The following is a 19,235-nucleotide window of genomic DNA, read 5'->3' as shown; positions in this document are numbered from 1 at the left end:
AAGGGCCTCTGCAGGCAGATAGTTCCGCTTTCTGGAGAACCTCCACCCGCAGAAAACCCTTAGAAATCGTAAGGCCTGCTTTTACTAGCATATGATTTGAAAAAAAGTTTTTTTTTTTTTTTTTTTTTTAATTTTCACTCATTTATCATTTAAAAATACTTTAATAAAAGTTAAGTTTATTTTTAGCCCCGTAAAGTTTTTTATTTTTTCAAAAAATTAAATTGTTTAAAATATTTCATTGTAATTTCAACTCGTGATTTAAAAAAAAAGTGTTTTGGGGGTGATCTCCATTCATATATTTGACAGGTCAAGTTTATGAAGGGAGATTCCCTTCTTTGATTGGCTCCCCATGGCCCACGTGATCCCAGGGATGCTTGCGAACCGCATGCGCCCCTGGGATACGTGGGCCCTGCACATTTCGAGTTGGAGAGGCCCAGGAGCGGAAGTGTCCAGACCTCTGGAGCCCTCGGGTAAGTCCATAGATTTTTTCTAGATCGGAGGCCTCTGCATGCGGGAAGCCTCCAATCATAAAATACGGCCCTTCGTGTCTCAATCAGACTCGTTGCTCACACAGGTCCCAGATCCCCTGCAGAGGGCGCCATGCTAAAATGGCTCTCTATTTACCATAAGTCACCATGCAAAAGCCCACTAAAAGCCTGTGGGCAGCTGTAAGCATAATGAACAGCGAGTGCAATTGATTCTCCGCTGACCACAAAATCCAGGCCTATATTTCAGGGCTGTATTGAAGGTGGATTTGTGCCAGAGAATGGCCAATTAGTAACCATTTTTTAAAAGTTTGGGTAATTGCAGGCAATTTAATGTAACATCCGTGGTAGGAAATTTTTCAAAGCCTATTAAGAATTAGATTACCACATATCTAAATAACAAGAGAACATTGAAGTAGCCTGCATAAAATTCAAAAAGGAACAATAATGCTCGTCAATGCTCAGAATTCTTTGAGCAGGTAACAGACTTGGTACATGGGGGGGGGGGGGGGGGGGTAGGGGGGTACATGAACTTTAGGAACATGTGGTGTACATGAAGGAAAGCCATTGAAAAGGGGCCACACAGACGATTAATGAATATGCAATTAGCCAAAGGATAGAAAACTAGATTAAAAATTGGTTAGAATGGAGAAAACACGAGTAAGGATTAAGAACAGTTTTTCAAAGTGGCTGTAGTGGGTAGTGGTGTTCCACAGGGTTCAGTTCTGTGACCACTGTGCACATTAATGACTTCAAGGTGGGCATTCCAGGAGTGCACATCAATGATTTGGATATAGGCATACAGGGAGTGGTGCTGAAATTTACAGATGATACCAATATAGGAGGCATAGTTAATTCTTTAGAAGATCAAAGGAAGCTACAATGAGATACTGATCAGATGGGAAAATGAGCTAAAAAGTGGTAGATGGAATTCAATGTCCAAGTGTGAGGGAATTCTCAGTGACGTGAATGTGCAGAGGGATTTAGGGATACAGGTTCACAAAGCATTAAAAGCGGCACCCAAGGTTCATAAGGCTGTAAAAAAAAGCTGATATTCTAGGTTTTGTCATAAGCATAGAATGTAAAAGCCAAGAGGCAATGATAAGCCTATATAAAGCCTCAGAGTACTGTGTGCAGCATTGGACTCCACACTATAGGAAGGATATTAAGACTTGAGAAAGTACAACACAAATCCACTTGGATGCTGCCTGGCATGAGTAAATACAAAATTGAAGTTTTTGTTAGAACGACAGGGATTATGGAGCAATATGATATTAAGTATTTAAAATAATAAAAGGATGGTACATAGTAGATAGAAGCAGACTGTTTCCAGTAGTTGAGGAGGTCAAGAACGAGGGGCCATAGAAAGAAGATTAAATGCAAGAGGTTTAGAACAAGACTGCAAAATAAATGTCTTTACACAAAGTTGTGAGGTTACGGAATTCACTTCCAGGGTTAATGATTGTGACAGAAACTGTCAACATTCAAGATTAGATTGGATAGGTGGATGAAGCAAAAGGAGATAAAGGAATATGGGGACAGGGCGGGTATATATGATTAGAACCATTTGTTCACAGAGTGCAAACATCGACACAGATTGGTCGGTTTCTGTATTGTGTCTTGTATGTGGTTCTACGATTCTGGTGTGCCAAATCCAGCATCATGTTTTCACATCCTCTAAACAAAGGACCAACTTATACACCAAAACGATTGATTAGGTTTTGATCAACAAAAAGAATATTGAAACAGAGGAGCAACTTTATCATCTGCATATTACAATATAGTTATACTTTATAGAGAAGCCTACCACAGTTTAAACATTTATCATCAATATGTAAAGTGGGTTTGTTAAAGAAGGAACAGCATACAAAATGGAGTCATTGCAGGACACAGGCATGATGCCACGGTAAATGATGTTATTGGAACAGTTCAGAGAGTGTGGATCCAAAATGGTTGGTCTTCCTGGGAAGGGAAATAATTCACTAGAAGAAAAATCTTAACCAAGAAGTAACTTGATTTTTTTTTTTTATATAACAGGAAACTTTGTGCTATCCGGCACCGACGGGACCGAGCTGCGGCCGTTCCCTCAAAACTGCCGGACACTCCAGAGCTAATGTTGAAACATTCCGTATGAATCAACAAACCATGTTGCTTAGCAACAGCCTCTAAACAGTCGGCAAGCGTCTCTGTAGCGTCTCTAGCTGAAGCTGTTGCTTAGCTACAGACCTTGCAGAGCTTGACTGTTCAAAAAAAAAGCAAAGAAACAAAAAGAATAAAAAACGGCTCCTGATTTTTGCCGGTGGCTCGAGCTTGCCGGACGGTTCGCCTCCGGATAACACAAAGTTTCCTGAGCATAAGAAATGGGAGTTGGAGTAGGCCATTTGGCCCTTCGAGCCTGTTCCGCCATTCAACAAGATCATGGCTAATCTTCTACCTCAACTCCACCTTCCTGCACTATCCCCATATCCCTTAGTTCCCAAAAATTTATCGACCTCTGACTTGAATATATATAGTATATAAATAGTAGGTGTGAGAGAACTTTATACAGCAAACAATTTGTCTGCTTATGCCTTTCTGTGTTTATCACAACCCAAATCTGCACGGATTCACAAAAAGATTGTATCAACTAGTTACCGTGATATGGGATAGAGAGCAGTAAAACATTTGAGCTCATCTTTGCCACAATATTTTACTTTGCAATGAATTAGTGGTTTTAGATACTGAATTTTTGTAAATCAGAGGCATGTCGAAATAAAATACACTATATATAAATGCTGAATCCACCTACCCAACACCGTGAGGGAAGCATTGGCTGAAATGGCCCCAGCAATATTTTGAGCTGTACAACTGTAAACTCCCATGTCTTCAGTTTTTACATCCACAATAAAGAAAACATCATCTTCAGGCATCACATGCATTCGTCTCTCTCGAGCTGCAGGAAAATCTGTGCCTCCGTCCTTCTGCCATGCAATCTGTGGAGTTGGGTGACCAGTGGCGGCACATTCAAGACGAGCATTGGCTCCTGTTCGGATTGTTATATCTCTTGGAGTCTTAACAAATGATGGTAACACTAGAAACATAAAATATTAACATAAAACCCAATGAAGATTGTTTCTTCAAACATTGTGAATTAAATGAGTTTAGGATGAATGGTCACTTCAGATCTCTTTTGGCTCAATTTACTTATTTTAAATCCTGAAGGAGAAAATTAAAATAGAGCTATCAGACTTTCATTTTATCATCTTACAAAGAAGTCACTAAAGTTTGGGATTTTATTGGGATGTCAGTGGGGTGTTTGTACTAAAAGTTCCCCAAAAATGAGTCTTGTCGGTTATTTGCAAGCCAAGCATAAAACTGCCAGGAGCTGGTAAAACAGGCAGTCTGGAAGACCTGTGAGATCTGTGTTTTGATGACCAGTGGCACAAACACCCCACAAATATGACATCAAAAATTAACAGCGAGACCCTGCAGCTCAAACACCCCACTGACACCATCTAAACCGTAAAAATCAGCATTGCCAACACACCACTGACAACAATATAAAAGGAGCCTCAACACAATCAGTATTTAAAAAATAGAATAATTTGTTGTGTACTGTCTTGGTAAAATGCTTCAATTTGTTTTCACTGCAGCTTTGAATATCTGTAAAACATTTTTTTTTAATGCATGCGCATTCTTAAAGGATTTTTTTAAATATAGGAAAATTAAAATGTTATATTTACAATTTCAAATATTTTAAAATCAAACTGCTGCAGTATTTGCACAACCTCAAAGTTCACCAAGTTTTAATCTAGAAACATGGGTGCAGAGGTTTAACACTAGCCCTTATTGTTGTCCTATTTTCCTCCCATACACACAATCATTAAGAGTTCAAAACAACTGAATAATCTTCCACCAGAACAGTTTACTTTTGTATTACCATAGTGCAGGGTTTCAAAGGGTTTTCACATATGCTTAAAGATAGCTACATTTTGTTGGGAATAGTATACTTGATTTCCTACTCATTGCTCCAGAAGCAACTTTCGTAACAATATACTATTGAATAACCACAAGTCTCCAAAAATATCCTGGAAAACCTCTGAATTGATCCTCCACTGGCATGGTTAAACTTCGGATTGACTCAGGATTTGCGTTGTGTTGTCCACCCAGGCTAATTTTTGATTCAAGAGTACCCCCCTCATTGTTCCCCAATCAATGGGCAATCAACACTGCACCTTGCCAAATGTGCTATCTACCCAAAAGCAACTGACTGACCTTGCACCAGAGCCTGAAATCAGGCCACAGCTAACCATAATATTTCATAGTTCAAGTTTGTTCATAGAATCATATAACACAGGAGGCCGTTCGTGCCTGTGCCGGCCTGTTATGTGCCAAGTAGAGGCCACTGGCCCTTGGTTCACTCCTCTTTTATGTAACGCCCCACCCATATGGGTGGGGTATCAATCATCAGCATCAGTGAAAAAGGTAGAAGAGGCTGAAGGGAAATTCCTTGAAGCATGTTCTGCTTCCAAGGCTATCACCTCAGGCCACGTTTGCCTCCACTAGCTGGGATACCATTAACGTAATAGGCTCAGTTTCAAGGATCTCGTAAATAACCGTATACCAGCAATGATGGAGAAGTTAGTAGATCCACTTAAAAAGGTTTGAAAGCAGAAAGACAAGGCAACCACAAATGGTGTAGAAACTCAGGATTGTTTTGTAGCAAGATCAAATTGCAATATGAAACAAGCATCTTTAAGGTTTACTGCAGCCAGTTAGTCTCCTGGATAAGCGAGTATCACCATCTTGAACTTTCATTTTTAGCAACAATTAAATTAAAAACAAGGAAATTATGAGCATACCATTATGCGCTTATCCTGCATATACCCACCATTGACTGTAAGCTTGGCTCTATTGGAGTAGGTCGAGCCAAAGTTGTTAGTTATCATACACTGATATCTTCCCTCATCTGTAAATTTCACTTTTCTTAAATGAAGAATGGTAGTGTATTCCATTACTTCACCATCCTTTGCCCGAACATGTGCAAAGTTCTCAATCTCAGCATCGGGAAGAATCTCATGATCTTTCTTCCAGGCAAATATCATTGGAAAGTTGCTACTGCTTGCTGCTGAACAAGTGAAACGAATGTCTTTGCCAAGCATAGCCATAGTTGTCTCAGGCTGAACAATGATCTGAGGCTTTGGGAAGTCATCTGAATAGGCAAACAGGAAATATACACATGAGGAACAGTTTGTAACTTGTAAAAACAGAACATATATTGCTTGGGAAGGGCGGGGGGGTGAGGTACTGGAGAAATTTAACACTGACATATTCAACATATAATGAGTAAAGTGAATTATAAAGGCTATAACAGAGTTAAACAAAAGTCAAGGATTCCAGATTTCCTGTTTCAACAGGGAAGGGATTCATGTTAAGCTAACAGAATCACTGAACAAAATTAATTTAAAAGCTACCAAAGTGGAACATTTTGGTGGTTCTGGCCTGATTAAAAACTTCCGAATCAAAAAAAATTACTTGCTTTTCAGTATTCACAAATACTGGAATTATCAGAGGGGATAATAATGGGGACTAGCCTCGATTTTAAAATTCTAATCCTAGTTTTCAAATCCCTCCATGGCCTCGCCCCTCCCTATCGCTAATCTCCTCCAGCCCCACAATCCACCCCCCCTCCAAATATCTGCGCTCCTCTAATTCTGCCCTCGAGCATCCCTAATTTTAATCGCTCAACCATTGGTGGCCATGCCTTCAGCTGCCTAGGCCCCAAGCTCTGGAATTCCTTTCCTAAATCTCTCCGCCTCTCTATCCTCCTTTAAGACGCTCCTTAAAACATATCTCTTTGACCGAGCTTTTGGTCATCTGTCCTAATTTCTCCTGATGTGTCTCGGTGTCAAATCTTTTGTCTTATAACACTCCTGTGAAGCGCCTTGGGATGCTTTACTATGTTAAAGGCACTGTATAAATACAAGTTGTTGTTTTAGCTAATGACACTCAGCTAACTGTAAACAGGATATGAAGATTTTTTTAAAGTATCGGTAAACTCAACATTGTAGCTGTAAAAGCTGCAATGAACAGTCGGTCTCAATTCAGAATTCCTTCCACTATTTTAAATCTTATGTATCACAAGTCAGTCAATATCTTAATGAACATTTTCTAAAAGTCATAAGCCATGATTTCAGCATGGCATAAAAGAAAACCGTATATACTTTGACAGGGCATTAATCAACTACTTGCAGTATGCAAGTCAGAGTTAGGCTTCTTTCTGCCTGTTATTCCCATAGAGCAAGTTTGCCATGTCAGCAATGCCATGGGGGTACTAATCAGACAGGCAGTTTCCTACCAAGAAAGATCCTTGCATCAGTCACAACTACCACTGTCACATACCTCCCTGCAGTCAGTTCTACAATACCATTGGAAGAGGTCTTACAACAGGTCATTCTTGGGAAAATGGTTTGTCTTAATTCATTTCAAGCAAATTAGATTCAGAGATTCATGCAGTGTAATTTAATATTTGATTAGCAGATGTCTACAAGCTGAATATTTGAAGCTAAAGTAATTAAATAAGTCAGTCACAGTCATACAGCTCAATGCCATCTTCTAAAATGAGTCTAATTATTAACACAATGACTAAAATCCCACCAGAAATATGCCCCACAAATATTCAAAAATTGTAAGAAAAAAACAAACACTTACCACAAACAAAACTTTCGGCAGGCACAATGAAGATACTTTTGCCTTTCAGTGATTCTGGATGTGCACATGTGGCAGCTACACTGGACTGGAAGTCTCTTCCTATGAGCCACTGCGGCAGCCATTTTAGTTGGCAGTCACATAAAAAACTATCACTGTTCATAGATCTGTAGAAACAAATTATTTGTTTGAAAAAACCTAATGCATTAGTCTTTGTTCCTAACAGAGTCGTGGCTAACCTCCATGATACCCGACGAGGCGGTGCAGCCCCAGGGATTCTTTTTGTTTCGGGCCGACAGAACAGCTGATTCAAGGGGGAAGAACAGAGGCAGGGGTGTCTGCTGCCTGATCAACAACAACTGGTGTACAGATGTCCAGGTACTTTCACAACACTGTTCACCTAATCTGGAACTACTAACAATCAAGTGTCGCCCTTTTTATTTACCGAGGGAAATCTCTGCTATTCTCATGGCAACAGTTTACATCCAGCCACGAGCCGACGCCAACACTGCACTGAGCGAACTTTACAGTGAGGTTAGCAAACTTCAGAACCGGTATCCTGAGGCAGTTCCCATCACTGCGGGAGACTTTAACCACTGCAACCTAAAGAAAGTATTGCTGACATACTTTCAACACATCTCCTGTCCGACGAGAAACGGAAAAACTCTAGATCACTGCTACACGACAATAAAACACGCCTACCGTGCCATTGCTCGGCCAGGCTTCGGCAGGTCAGACCACGCCTCCGTGCTCCTACTTCCTGTTTACAAACAGAGGTTAACGAGCACACCCACAACAGTGAAAACGGTGCGAAGCTGGACAGCGGACACAGAACTACAACTGCAGGGAGGGCTGGAAATAACGGACTGGAGTGTTTTCAAGAACCCAGACCTGGATGTGTATGCAGGCCACGTCACTGGATACATCAACGGACTGGTGGATGAATGCATTCCTACCAAGGCTGTCCGTTCATTTCCCAACCGCAAACCATGGATGAAATCAGACATCCGCAACAAACAAAGAGAACGGTGTACCGCTTTCAAATCAGGGGACACCGAACTCTACAAGAAGGCCAAGTATGACCTCAGAAAGGCCATCAAAACAGCAAAGAGAGACGATAAGAACAAACTGGAGTCCCAGTACGGCGGGGGCTCCGATGCCAGAGACGAAGGGCCATCACCAACTACAAGGGGAGCTCAGCGGGAGTCACCAACACCGATCCCTCCCTACCAGACAAGCTGAACACTTTTTATGCTCGCTTTGAGAGGGAGAACACTGAGCCAGCCATCAAAACCGCCAGCCATCCAGAGGATTACACATTACAGCTGACTGAGTCCGAGGTCCGGAGAACCTTCAGGAGGGTGAAAGCACGGAAGGCAGCTGGCCCAGACGGGGTTTCACCCCATGTCTTCAAGACCTGTGCAGACCAGCTGGCTCCTGTGTTCACGGACATTTTTAACATCTCACTGCAGCAGTCTGTTGTACCAGTGTGCTTCAAGGAGACAACCATTGTGCCGTTACCTAAGGAGACAAAGTTAACAGGCCTCAATGACTATCGTCCCGTGGCTCTAACATCCATAGCCATGAAGTGCCTGGAAAAGCTGGTCATGACACACACAAACAGCATCATCCCCGACTCCTCGGACCCATTCCAGTTCGCATACAGGGCGAACAGGTCTGTGGACGACGCCATCTCCCTAACACTACATACTGCCCTGGAACATCTAGACAGGAGGGACACCTACGTCAGACTGTTGTTCATTGACTACAGTTCTGCATATAATGCTATTGTTCCCTCCAAGCTGGTCCTGAAACTGAGGGACCTAGGCCTGGGCATCCCCATCTGTAATTGGATTCTGGATTTCCTGACTGGTAGGCCTCAAGTGGTGAAAATAGGGAATACCACCTCATCCACTCTGGTCCTCAACACCGGAGCGCCACAAGGCTGCTGCCTCAGTCCTCGGCTGTACTCTGTTTACACATGACTGTACAGCCATTCACAGCAACAACCGGATCATCAAGTTTGCCAACGACACCACAGTAATCGCCCTGATAAGCAATGACGATGAGACGGAGTACAGAGATGAGATAGTCCAGCTGATGAGATGGTGCAATGACAACAATCTTGCCCTGAACGTTGGCAAGACTAAGGAGCTCATCGTGGACTTCAGAAGCCACCGAGGGAACCACCGCCCCATCAGCATAGACGGGACACCAGTGGAAGTCGTCAGTTGCTTCCGATTCCTGGGACTGCAGATCTCCGATGACCTGGCCTGGAATCACAACACTGAGGCCATGCTGAAGAAGGCACACCAGCGCCTCTACGGTGCCTGAGGAAATGCGGCATAAGCACACAGTGGCTTGTGAACTTTTACCGCGGCACCATAGAGAGCGTCTTGACGGGTGGTGTCAATGTGTGGTATGGTAACACCACTGCACAGGACAGCCATCCAGAGGGTTGTGAGAACGGCAGAAAAGATCATCGGGTGTGCACTTCCGTCCATCGAGGAGATCTTTCAGACCAGGTGTCAGAACAAGGCCCGCGCCATCATCCAGGACCCCAACCATCCCGGGCACGAACTGTTCGTTCTCCTGCGGTCCGGTCGTCGGTAGCGCAGCATTCGAAACAGGACCAGCAGGTTCAAGAACAGTTTCTACCCACAGACATTGCACCTACTGAACTGCTAACCGCACTGCCCCACATACCAGTCACATTCTCCTTCCCACCCTGCAACTGTATATCACTTGAACTGTGAGCGCACAAGAACATTCTTGATCACTGGACTGTGTGCACATAGGATTCTTGTACCTCAACCTTAACTTATATAACTTATAACTCATTTGTACATTGCACACTGCATTTTAACTTATACTTATTTATATATAAAATATACTTATACTACCATATACTTATCATATTACATTACTATTACTTCCAGTGGTAATAGAGGCTTTTTGCACTATTCATCATATCCTGCAACTTGGACTGTCATTGCTATACTTATTTGCTTATTGTTTCTATATTTATACTTGTTTTTACTTTTGCTTTTTATATTTTTACTTATATTGTGGGAGTGAGTGGGGAGTAAGCATTCCATTGTACCAGTTACATATGGCAATAAAATAATCTTGAATCTTGAACAATATTATAAGCATAATAGTAGAGTTTCAAAAATAAAACTGGCATAAAGGATATGATTAAGAGACACTTTATTAATGTATTTGCCTGGGATTCATTAGTTTTAATGTGAAGTTGACTCTTCGCTGCACCTGAAAAGTTTTAAGGATCCCATTTTAAGTCACCAAGATGATCAACAGATATTCCAAATTAAAGTATGTGTGCGCATACAGGGTATAGACAGACAGCATCTGTAGCATAAAGCATAGGTTATCATGATCAATTTAGTAAGCACTTAAAAATACATGGGTTAATTAATAGTCAACACAAATTGGTTAAAAGCAAGTCATATTTGACAAATGTAATAATATTCTGAATTGACCAATTTGATAGAGGGAATGCAATAAATGCGTATATGGATTTTCAGAATGTGCCCGATAAGGTGTCTCAAGAGGCTTATTACCAAAGTTCAGGCATATCATAAAAAAAGAGGAAATGTAGCAGCATGGCTAGAAAATTGGTTAATGAAGTTAGGAGCTCAGCAGGCAGCAAGGAGGACTGTAAAATACTTCAGGTTCGTGGAATAGGCATAGGCTACAGAGGCAATTTAATGTGGAGAAATATGAGCAGATATATTTTGGAATGGAAAGACGCTGAAGGGTGTAGATGAACAGAGAGACCAAAGCGTTCAAATACACAATTCCCCGAGAGTGCAAATGCAGGTAGATAAAGCCATGGAAAAGACCATTAGCATTTTGGTATCCATAAACAGGGGCACACAATACAAGTGCAAAACTTTGTACAAGGCAATGGTTAGGCCACAATTACAGTACTGCAGTTTTTGCCACCTATTATAGAAAGGGCATTAAAACCAGAGAAGCTACAGCATAGATTCTTCAAGGTAATGCCAATGATAGGAAATCATAGTTATGAGTAGAAAATTGAGATGCTGAGACTATTTCCAATACAGAAGAGGAGGCCAAGAGGAGATCCAATATAGGTGTAGTGATGGGTATTGAGAAGAGTGAATAAGGAAAGACAAATTTCTCTGGTTGGGGAATGAGTGACAGGGGTCATCAAAAAGTGAAGAGAGAGTTCGGAGAAATTTCTCATCATTGAAGTAGTTGAGGCTAAAAGCATCGCATCTTTTAATGGAGAAATGGGGAAGCATTTGAAGTAAAGGATGCTATTCCATTGCTATTGGGGAGAAAGCGGGGCAGTGAGCTTCGTTTTGGATTGCCCTAGCAGAGAACCGGCACAGACACTACGGGGTGAACAGCCGAATGCATAAGAGCAGGAGTAGGCCGGCCATTCAGGGCCTTGATTCTGTTCGAACATTCAATTAGATCATGGCTGATCTGTATCTCAACTCCGGAATGGCCTAGCTCTAACTTTATTATGTCCCCTTTTTCTGGATTCCCCCACCAGAGGAAATACTTATATCTGCGGTATCAAATCCTTTTAACATTTTAAACATCTTGATCAGATCACCCCTCAATCTTGTATATTAAATGGAATACAAGCCAAGTTTATACAATCTGTCCACATAATTGAGCCCTCTAAGCCCTGGTATCATTCTGGTGAATCTACACTGTATCCCCTCCAAGGTCAATATATATTTCCTGATGTTTAGTGCCCAAAACTGAACACAGTACTCTAGAGGCGGTCTCACCAAGACGCTGTAGAATTGAAGCATCACTTCCTTAGTTTTGTATTCCAGCCCCCTTGTAATAAAGGCCAACATTCCAATAGCCTTTTTGATTACTTTTTGTACATGTGCACTGGATTTGACTGATCTGTGCAGATGGACACCCAAATCCCTTTGCTCTTGCACAATTCAGAGTCTCTCGCCATTAAGAAAATATTCCAATTAGTCTCTCTCAGATCCAAAGTGGGCGATCTCGCACTTCCTCACATTGAACTCCATCCGCCAGTTTTTCCCCAATCACTTAGTCTGTCTAGGTCCCTTTGTAACTTCCTGCTTCCGTCTACACAACTTACAAATTAGTGTCACTTGCAAACTTGGATGTACAACTCTATTCCTTTATACAAGTCATCAATGTATATAGTGCAAAGCTGAGGCTCCAGTATAGATCCTTGGGGACCACCGCTTGTCACATCCCAACAATCAGAACACTCCCTTTATCCCTACTGTCTCTCCTATGAGGAGAGACAATATAAAATAAATGATGCAATTGTAAAGGGGGTGCAGGAACAGAGAGATATAGGGGATTCACATACACAAATCTTTGAAGGTGGCAGAAACAGTTGAGAAGGCGGTTAAAGCATATTGGATCCTGGGCTTTATACTTAAGAGGCATAGAGTACAAAAGCAAATACATTTTATGTTAAACCTTTATAAATCACTGGTTAGGCCTCAGCTAGAGCAGTGTGCCCAATTCTGGGTACAAAACTATAGGAAGGATGTCAAGCCCTTGAGAGGGTGCAGAGAAGATTTACTAGAATGGCACCAGAGATGAGGGACTTCGGTTATGTGGAAAGACTAGAGAAGCTGGGATTGCTCCCCTTAGAACAGAAAAAGTTAAGGGGAGATTTAAGAGGTGTTCAAGATTATAAAGGGTTTTGCTAGAGTAGATAGGGAGAAATTGTTTCCACTGGCAGGAGGGTCACTAACCAGAGGACATAGAATTATGATAATTAGGAAAAGAACCAGCAAGTTGCTATGATCTGGAATGCACTGCATGGTGGAAGCAGATTCAATAGTAACTTTCAAAAGGGAATTCGATATATGCTTGAAAATGACTAATTTGCAGGGCTATGAGGAAAGAGCAGGGGAGTGAGACTAATTGGATAGCTTTCCAAAGAGCCATCACAGGAACGATGGGCTGAATGGCCTCCTTCTGGGCTGTAAGATTCTGTCACAAGGTTACCTCCAATTCTGTGTGCTTTCGTTTTTGCTAATAATCCCTTGTGTGGATACCTTATCAAATGCCTTCTGGAAGCCCATATAGACAACATCCATAGACACATCCTGATCCACCACACTAGTGACCTCCTCAAAAAATTCAAGTAGATCCGTCAGATATGACCTACGCTTCACAAATCCATGCAGCCTCTCTTTGATCAGCTCACATTGTGTCGAAGTGTCCAGTCACTCTGATTCTGATCACAGATTCCAGCAACTTCCCTACAACTGCCGTTAGACTGATGACTCTGTACTTACCAGGTTTTTCCCCCTCCCTCCCTTCTTAAATATGAGTAATATTTGGAATTTTCAAATCCAAAGACACAACTCCTGAATCTAGACAATATTTGCAATGAATCCATAGCAATGCATTAATAACTGGTGGTCCTCATGCAGAAAGTTTGAAAATCATTGCCATAAAATGTCAAACACTATGCGTGAATTTTTTGTAAACATCCACATCAACTAACCATGCTAAACTTTTAATGGAAGTAAACATTATACATTTAACTGCAGTTAAGATTCAACAATGTAACTATTTATTTATACAAAGTGCATGTTTTGTTCCCTCGGCTTATTTTATTTTAAAAATATGAAGCAATGGTGCCAAGTAAGTAAATAAATTATTTTTTTCTGTGAAGGGGGAGGATTGTACCCCTACATAAAAAATTGAAGTTGCAATAGAAAGAGAACGATGAGCACGGTCAAAAGAAAGACAAAGGATCGTAGCACTGTGCCATCCATCAGTCAAACGGCCCTTCCTCATCACCTGCAACCATCCATTGTTGTTAAAGATCGTGGGGTAGAGTTTCCGCTAGGATGCACTGGTATTTTCAGCGCAACTCACCTAAAATCAGCCAAACTAGCGTAAAAGATTGAGACATTTCAAGTGCAAATTACTTCCAATGCAAATTGAGTTTCCGTGATCTTTTGCACTAGTTTAAACATCACTGCACTGGAAGCTGGCCCCACCCACAAAACTGACCATACCCCCAGGTCAAATTCATTACCATGGCGAGCTTCTGCTAATTGCACCCTTCAAGGAGGATCTTAAAATTAAGCTTTTTTTTTAAAAAAGGTGCAGAAGCACTAATAGGTAAGTTTTAAAAATGAAAAAAATTAATTTACTAAGAAACTGACTACTGTACACCAATTAAACTAGTAAAGGGTTCTGTATATTTAAAAAAATCATTTTCAGTTATTTAAAAATCGGGTTACTCATACATGGCGGACCAGACACTTGATTAAAAATGCTTTTTTTTTGGTGATAAACCAGGTTTATCAATAAAACGGCACCAGGTTACCACTCTTAAATATATCATGGAATATGTTTTAGTGCAAACATTTTTTCTTTTTTTATATAAAGTATTACATTCTAAAACCCTGTCTGAATGCACTGGTTCATGGAAGATTTTATATTTGGCGACATGCAAATGAGTTTGCGCATAAACTTGAGCAAAAAATTCAATTCAGAAAACGAGCACAATTTGCGCCCGGATCACCGACTGTGCCCAAAGTGGAAACTCTACCCGCAAGCGTCACTATTCCAAAATGTAATATTGTGTCCCCACTGGGTTACTTCCAGCTAAAACAAAGTTCAAACAAGTTAGTATGGTGCATTTTTTTTTAAACTTACAGTTCTTTCAGACTCTTCATTTTGGCAAAGGTTTCTCCCTGGATAGACCTGATCATATTATTCCCCAGGTTTCTAAAGGACAAATCATTTGTAGTTTTATAATGCATCACAGGCCATTTAAAAGACAAATAAAATTCAACATTTCTCCCCCAAAATGTCATAGCTAATTTGTTCATAAAATAGTATCTGCAAATTAATCTAGCATCTGCTATTTATGGATCCAACTACACTTCATTCCCTTTCTTACGCTACGCCAAATTGCTTTCTCAATAAATATTTTCGGAAGCTTTATAAATCAGCATGAGAAAAAGCATTATAGATGGAAAACAGTCTAGTGCTCTGTGTAGCATTTTGACATCTAGCTTTTAAATTTGAGCAGAATAGATATTTCACAACTCAGACTTTACAATTTCTGTTAAGGGGTTAGGAAAAAGAATCTGGAGTTATTTAAATTTATCATATTGAGCTATATATAAATACTATTTAAAAATACTAAAACCCCTCAGGAACATAATTCCACCCAACATTAAGTTCCTAATGTAATATGAAAAGCCTAGTGGGTAAAGTACTGTTTTGTGTAGAAAACAGGACAAAATATAATTCCAAATTAGTTTAGATCAAACTCTACAAATGCAAGAGTGTCTGAACTATTTACTCAATTACATCTGCCCTAAATCAATGTAACACATTTAATAAGCAAGCTGAATGGTCAATAAAAATCAATGCAAATCAATGCAGAGCCCAATTAACCCTCAACAACCAAGGTGTCACCCTTGGCTCAGTGGTAGCACTCTCACCTGAGTCAGAAGGTTGTGGGTTGAAGTCCCACTCCAGAGACTTGAGCACAAAATCTAGGCTGAAACTCCAGTGCAGTACTGAGGGAGCGCTGAACTATTAGAGCTGCCGTCTTTTGGATGACACATGAAACCTAGCCCTCTCGAGTGGACGTAAAAGATCCCGTGACACTATTTGAGAAAGGGCTTGGAGTTCTCCTGCTGTCCGAGCCAATATTTATCTGTCAATCAACATCACTAAAACAGATTATCTACTCCTCGTTATCACATTGGGAGACCTTGCTGTGCGCAAATTGGCTGCTGCGTTTCCCTACATTATCAGAGTGACTACACTTTGAAAGTACATAATTGGCTATAAAGCTCTTTGGGACATTTTGGAGTCATGAAAGACATTATATAAATGCAAGTTCTTTCCTAACCTGCTACATTAGTTTGCAACAAATAAGAATTGCACTTCACTGCAGAAACCTCATTAGCCATGACATGATCTGCTCTTACAGGAAAAACCCAGGTCCCAAACTGCTCTCATTAACATACAGAATGCCCTAGCACTAATTTTTGTATCATTTAATAGAAATATTAAAAATAAGGGAGGATGCATTTATCATTTCTGTACAATTTTGTATTAAGTTTACTGGACCCAGTAAAGGGGGGAAATACCCAGCATGCTAAGCAAGTCTCCCAAGTCAACCAAAAGAAATTCTTAAATACTGGAGATTCGATACAACAGCCATCTTTACAGATCCAACAAAGTTTACTGATTTACAGATATTAGTAGTTTCAACTCCCGATACCAGTATTACTTGTTGGGCTGGATTCCACAATTTTGAGTAAACTAATTATACTTTACAAATTGTGGGGAATACAGCTTTGAGTCACTAATATTTAAATATTTTAATTGAAATATTTATAAAAGGTATTTCTCCACAGCAACGGTTCTAGTTTATCTTCTATGCAAGACAGCAATAGCAAGCAGTCTGTTAAATCTACCAAGGATTTCTCAGGAGTCAATGGCAATCACCAGGAAAAGACCCATTTTGGAATTAATTTTTACTATAGAAAAAAAGATGAAATTGGATTAGCAAAAGAAAGATATTGAAGAGGGAGGGTGTGTGTATTAAATTTAAAGTTATTTGAAGCCTGGGGTTTTCCTTTAATGTCTTAAGGGCAAAATAAAAATAGGGCCAATGTTTAAACAGACTATAACGAGAAGGAAGCAGATGGCCTCTGCAAAGCAACTTCTTCTCAGTTTACAAAGAAGCTATTAAATTGCTAGCAGTCTACTAAAGCAACCACTCTTGGCAGACTGTTAACTCAGTGTATTGTGGGATACTCACAGGTGTTCAAGGGCCTCCAGTCCTATGAATGCTTTTTTGGCTATGGATTTGATCTTGTTTCCAAACAGTGTTCTGCAGTTTCCAAACACATACAGCAGATAAATGGAAAAAGAATAAGCACAATTAGTTCAGCAAAATCATATAAAGAAACTATATTAAGAGCAGGAAATCTGAACTGTTCCCAGATTAAAGTGTAAATTTAGTAGTGGTCTGCTGCTTTGAAAAAAAATCTTATGAGAATTCATGAATTGCAAGAGGACAAAACCATGTGGATCACATTAAATTAGGTTCTAAGTACCAAAAAATATCAGCTTGCTAAAATAAAAATCTGTCCAGTCATCAGCAACAAATAATGAATAAGATTGACTGTACTGACAGCTGCAGCCTCCAGCACTACACTGGACAGAATGCTTATATAGATCCAAAGCCCTCCAGCCAAATCCACTTGCTTTTACTTTACTTCCTGCCCCTGCGTGCCTTTCTGAAACACTGTAGAAACACTAACCTCACAAACTAACTACATCCTGTAAACTGTCAAAACAAAGCTAGACTTTGTCTTGGAACTGGTTGAGACTGTGTAACTGTGCTGATATGCTTCGTTCACATGCATTAATTCACCCTTCAGTGAAAGGTCCTTTATCTCCGAGTCATAGCGTCATAACAGCACAGGAGGAGGCCATTCGGCCCATCGAGTCCGCACCGGCTCACTGCAGAGCTGAAGAATATCTCCAGAACTCCGTTGATTGGCTCAGGTAATTTTGCTGTCCAGTGTGGAGCTGAGCCATTTGGACCAGAAAAATACTAGACGTGAATCTCAGTCTGTTTAAGAGTTGACTGATCCAAGTAGGATCATGCTAAGAGTGCTAGAATTTGCCAGAGCCCTAGGAAGGAAGATTTTCTTTAAAATCTGCCAGTTTATCTATTCCAGAATGGTATCCAATGAACCCTGCTGTAAAGTGCGTGCATGAGAATAAGAGGTGAGGTTACATAAAGCTCTAGCTTGCCAGTACTGACACATGGCGAGCTCATGAAAAATACCCACTTGGGCAAGTGCCACCCATAGAGCTGCATCCCAGCATGCATCAGTACTTTTTGTAGAGGAGGGAAGAGGAAACCTTTAAAAATTAAATTGTACTAATGGTGCTCCAAGCACAAGGGAAATATCAAATGCCATGTACGACCATCTTTGACACAGTAAATCATTCATTTTTTAAATCTCACTTTAAGCATAACACCACAAGGTTAAGCAATACAAAATATACAGCAAAAAAAAACTTGCATTTATGAACTTTACTTTTAGGACATATGCAAATATTTCACAATCCTTCCGTTGATCTTTGGAGTAAATACTGCAGCAGGCACCTGCATTTTCAAAAATCTATCCACATGAAAATATTGAACACTGGTAAGATATTGCATAAAATGATGCATTACTAAAGCCCTTAATTTTGCTTACAGAAGAGGGTGACAAAAATCTGTGTGTCTTTTTTCTCTTCACGTACAAGGGGATAGTTTCAGTTAAAATAAAATTCCTGTGTAAACACGTACATGTCCCATTTTTATGGCATGATGCTAGCTAGCTCCAAGGAGCCTCTTTCTTCCCTCTCCACCCCTACTGAGTCACACAGCATCACTCAAACTAGCTCATTATGCCTCATCAGGGATTCTTCAAGCCAAATCTGCCTCAACCAGACTAAAGCAACATTTTAATTCCTCGCCTCCGTTAATACAGCCAACGCAATTGGCTGACAGCCAATTTCATGGCAACTTTGCATCGCATTATTTAATGCAAAAACAAATTACTTGCTCATAGACACTCATTTATATTTCCTACATTGCAATAGTGACTATACTTCAAAAAAGTACTTACAGGAAACTTTCTGGTATCCGGCACTGACGGGACCGAGCTGTTGCCGTTCCATCAAAACTGCCGGAGAAACCAGCACTAATGTTAAAACATACGGAGCTTCTGAGCTCCGTGTGAAGCAACAAACCCTGTTGCACAGTCGGCGTAGCTTGCAAGCGTCTCTGTAGCTAAGCAACAGCTTCAGCTAGACCTTGCAGAGCCACGACTGGAAAAAAAAAAGCAACAAGTAGTAAAAAAACTTATCTGAACCGACTCCTGAATTTTGCCGATGGATGGAGCTTTCCGGACATTTAACCCCTCCGGTTAAACGAAAGTTTCCTGTAATTGACTGTAAAGCGCTTTGGGACGTCTGGTGGTCGTGAAAGGCGTTATATGAAAGCAAGTT

The 19,235-nt window shown here is 40.6% G+C and overlaps 1 protein-coding gene across 2 annotated transcripts in view; it reads right to left on the bottom strand.

Moving 5' to 3' along the window:
- Positions 1-19,235, bottom strand: part of lrig1 (leucine-rich repeats and immunoglobulin-like domains 1) — a 154,034-nt gene that overhangs the window by 12,315 nt on the left and 122,484 nt on the right. For both annotated transcript variants that reach the window (XM_086001480.1, XM_086001479.1), the window contains exons 10-14: positions 16,984-17,055; positions 14,853-14,924; positions 7,176-7,339; positions 5,356-5,676; positions 3,274-3,555 (exon numbers count right to left, since the gene is read on the bottom strand). In XM_086001480.1, the coding sequence (XP_085857606.1) occupies positions 3,274-3,555; positions 5,356-5,676; positions 7,176-7,339; positions 14,853-14,924; positions 16,984-17,055 (911 nt within the window). The remainder of the gene's footprint in view (positions 1-3,273; positions 3,556-5,355; positions 5,677-7,175; positions 7,340-14,852; positions 14,925-16,983; positions 17,056-19,235) is intronic.

The sequence above is a fragment of the Somniosus microcephalus genome, chromosome 11 (assembly GCF_052327205.1).
Source record: "Somniosus microcephalus isolate GS21.2 chromosome 11, FLI_Smic_1.0, whole genome shotgun sequence".
Taxonomy (NCBI): domain Eukaryota; kingdom Metazoa; phylum Chordata; class Chondrichthyes; order Squaliformes; family Somniosidae; genus Somniosus; species Somniosus microcephalus.
This window is presented reverse-complemented; position numbering and strand designations above follow the sequence as displayed.